The following is a 3,808-nucleotide window of genomic DNA, read 5'->3' on the forward strand; positions in this document are numbered from 1 at the left end:
CTTGGAGGCTTTGTTCCTTTGATCACCTGTTCTTGCTTTCTTTTAAAGTTCCAGTTATTCCATATTGATTGTTCCTGAGGGAGAGATGGGAGGTCCTCTTGGTACCATGTTTTTAGAGATAAGGTTTCTTCAATGTTTTGATTAATGACTTTCCATATATCATCCAGTGGTCTGGATTGGTTTTTGAAGATTCTACCATTTCTCTCCTTCCATATGGCCCATGTTACAAAGCCTGGGATGAGCTTCCAGAGAAAGTTCAAGATTTTGCTTTGAAAGGGGTGAGGGTCCCAGTTGCATATTGTAGCTATTATATCTCCATTAGCACCTCCATCTTTTTGGCAGCGGAAGTTTATTTTTTGCCATAGCTTGTGGACCAGCGGACAGTAATACATGAGGTGTTCAATGGTTTCCTCTTCTTTTTTTCAGTTGAGGCATATGGAGGGTCCATTGAAATTTATTTTTCTCAGATTATCCCATGTGAGAATCCTCTTATGACAGAGGAGCCAGAGAAAGGTAGATACTTTCGGCCAGATGGAAGGATCCCATATTTTACTCCATAGCGGATCGAGCCGTATTTGATCTTTGACAAGTATATTGTATGCTTCTCTAGTGGAATAGATTCCTCTTTCTTCATATCCCCATCTGAGAATGTCTTTCTCCTCAGAGTACTGTATTTTCCTTTTTGTTAATCATGTATCCAGAGTTTGTTGGTCTTGCCTCGTCCCCTGTGCTATGACTTGAGTCGCTTTGAGCCATTTTCTGTAGTCTTGCTGAGAGGTATTGCGCCAAAAGTTGCTTACCATGAGCTGGGGGCGCAAGTCCTGTTCCAGGGGAGCATTAGGTGGGAAAAGGTCCCTGAGTTTAGGCATCTGTTGCCAAGAATCGTCCCAAAATCTGGCTTGATCACCATTCTTCACTTCCCAAAAACTGTGCTGCTGTATGAGGTTCTTGTGTTGTTTTGCTGAGTTCCATATAATTGAGCCATTACTAGTCTCTGATATTCTGATGAGTTCCTCCCTTGGACAATTTCCCACATATTTTTCTGTCCATAAAAGGGCCCAAGGGGTGGGAGGGCCCGAAATCCATTTCCACCATATTCGAGCTCCCATGACAGCATTGCTGTGAGTGGGGTCTCTTAATCCAATACCACCTCCTTTCTTTGGAAGACAAGCAGTCTCCCATTTGACAAGAGCCCCTTTGCGATGGAGTCCGCTGCTGCCCCAGAGAAACGCTCTTTGGATAGATTTGAGTTCTTTGAGAACCCACTTGGGAGCCGCAAGGATAGAAAAGAGGTATAAGGGCATGGCTTGAAGGACAGCTTTAGTCAGAACAAGAGGGATATCCATGTTAAGAGATCTGTGTGTCCAAGAGGAGAGTCGTGCTTCCAAATTATCTAGGAGGGTTCTCCAGGAAGAGTGCTTTAAGCTAGAGACTATGAGTGGGGCTCCTAGATAAGAGGAGGGGAGTTTGGCAGTGGAGAAGTTTAGAATGCGTAATATGGCTGATTGGATAACAGAGGGAGTATGAAAGAAGAAGATTTGAGATTTGGAGTGATTTATTGAGGCGTCGGAGGCTTCTGAAAAGTCGGTTAGAAGAGTTTTAAGTTGTCTGGCTTCTTGGACTGATGGATGCCCATAAAGCATGTTATCGTCAACAAATTGTTGATGGGTAAAAACAGGGGAGTTGTGAAAGGAGAGGCCTTTGAGACGGGCAGCTTGCTGAGCATGTTTAATACTTCGCCCTAGACCTTCCGCCATAATGATAAACAGGAAAGGGGAGAGGGGATCACCTTGCCTGATACCACGGGTAGGGTGAAAGGTTTCGGAGGGTATACCATTAATTAGAACAGAGAAGAAGGAGGATGAGATGAGGCTCATAATCCATCGGACCTAGGAAGCATCAAAACCAAATGCTAGAAGAGTCTTTTCAATATACTTCCAACTTAGGCTGTCAAAAGCTTTGGAAAGATCAAGTTTGAGTAGCATACTTGGCTTCTTGGAGATCTTCAAGGAATGAATTATTTCATGCGTAAGGATGATCCCGTCTGTGATCTGCCTTCCTTCAACATATCCGGACTGTTCAGGCGAGATAATGAGAGGAAGCAGGAGCTTGAGTCTAGAGGTTATAATTTTAGAGACAATCTTATAGATTATGTTGCAGAGAGCTATCAGCCTGTACCTGTCCGGCTTACAAGGCTTCTCCACCTTGGGTATCAAAGCTATGAATGTAGCATTTATCCCTGGAAACATCCATCGGAGAGAGCGAGACTCTTCCACCACCTGCCATACCTCATTCTTAATTAGGTCCCAGAAGTTATGGAAAAAGTTGGAGGTGAATCCATCCAGTCCTGGGGCTTTGCCGGCTTTTAATTGACGCACTGCTATTTCCACTTCTTGAAGATCAACAGGCTTGAGGAGCATTTGATTATGCTCTTCTGAAATAAGTTTGGGGATATTTCCTGTTATTTTTTTAATGGCCTGAGATCGGTCTATGTTTGGTTCTTTGTGCATGTGCTTGAAATAATTTAAGAGTTCGGCCTCTATCTCTTCATGATTTTCCATTCTGATGCCTTGCTCGTTTTGAATATGAGTGATATTGTTGTGCATCCTACGCTGGATTGTGGTACTATGGAAGAATTTGGTGTTTTTCTCACCATCTTTGAGCCACTTGATTCTTGATTTTTGCCTACACAACGTTTCTTCCTGCTTTTCCTTTTCGGCTAGTTGCAATTCCAGGGTTTTCTCCTATTCTGCCAGGTCCTCTGATCTGCCGAGAGAGATGATCTTCTGCTGTAGCTGCTTCATTTCCAATTCTATGTTGGCTTTCCCTTGAAAGATGTTGCCAAATGAGGTATGATTCCAGTGCTTGATCTTACCTTTTAGGTGCTTAAGTTTTTGTTGGAATTGAAACATTTTGGAGCCTGGCGGAGGATGGAAGTTTTTCCATTCTGTGTTGATCAGTTTGTGAAAGCCTGGATGGGTCATCCAGAAGGCTTCAAAGCGAAAAGGCCTGCGGGTGTTGTTTCCAGATCTAGACCAGTGAAGTGAAATGGGCCAGTGATCAGAACCTGTGAAGGGAAGGATGGATGCCGAAAAATCACCTCCCAGATGAATGGCATTGTCAGAGAGGAGAAACCTGTCCAATCGAGAAGCGATTTGCTGGCTTCCAGCTTGTCTGTTGTTCCAGGTGAAAACTCCATTATTAGAAGGGAGGTCAAAAAGCCAGTTGTTCTGGATGAAATCCTTCAACAGCGATCCTTCATGAGAACTTTTGCATCTTCCTCCTCTTCTTTCATCCAGTCTTGTGACCATGTTGAAATCACCTCCTGCGATCCATAATGGGTGTGGTCTGTTTTGGTTAAGAGCCAAGATGGAGTTTAGGATCTCCTATTTTCGATGTGTTTCCTGTGGGAAATAAACATTGGTTAAAATTCCATGTTGGTTTGTACCTATAATATGAAAAGTTGCTTGAAGAAAGTTCCTTTGTGCATGCAAGTTGTTGAGCATCATGGCTCTGGAGTCCCATATAATGGCTATTCATCCTGAGGTGCCATCTACATCAACTGCTATATTATGACTTCCAAGCCAGAATTTAGCGGCGAGTCTATCAAGTGCAGTGGAATCACACTTTGTCTCTTGCAAGAATAGTACTTGAGGGTTTTCTTGCTTTAACATGTTTTTGAGGATTCGGGTTTTCCTTGGGCCGTTAAGCCCTCTTATATTCCAAGAGATTAACTTCATTGAGAAAGAGTGTTTTCAGGACGATAATACTTTGTTAGCTTGGCATACCTGCCTGATTCCACTAAGAT

The 3,808-nt window shown here is 43.2% G+C and overlaps 1 protein-coding gene across 1 annotated transcript; it reads right to left on the reverse strand.

Moving 5' to 3' along the window:
- Window positions 1–2,744: 2,744 nt before the first annotated feature.
- On the reverse strand, window positions 2,745–3,311 carry LOC149178141 (uncharacterized). The gene has a single exon (XM_089422003.1). It carries the CDS (start codon window positions 3,309–3,311, stop codon window positions 2,745–2,747), a length of 567 nt encoding a protein of 188 aa, XP_089278129.1.
- Between the last annotated feature and the right edge of the window lie 497 nt (window positions 3,312–3,808).

This window comes from Pinus tabuliformis, chromosome 4_1 (genome assembly GCF_031772625.1).
Source record: "Pinus tabuliformis cultivar Carrire ecotype Pingquan chromosome 4_1, CPIR1, whole genome shotgun sequence".
NCBI classification, from domain to species: Eukaryota; Viridiplantae; Streptophyta; class Pinopsida; order Pinales; family Pinaceae; genus Pinus; species Pinus tabuliformis.

What these genes read in the sequence shown, in the direction of transcription:
- LOC149178141 (XM_089422003.1), bottom strand. Translation starts at nt 3,311, where the DNA reads ATGGTCACAAGACTGGATGAAAGAAGAGGAGGAAGATGCAAAAGTTCT.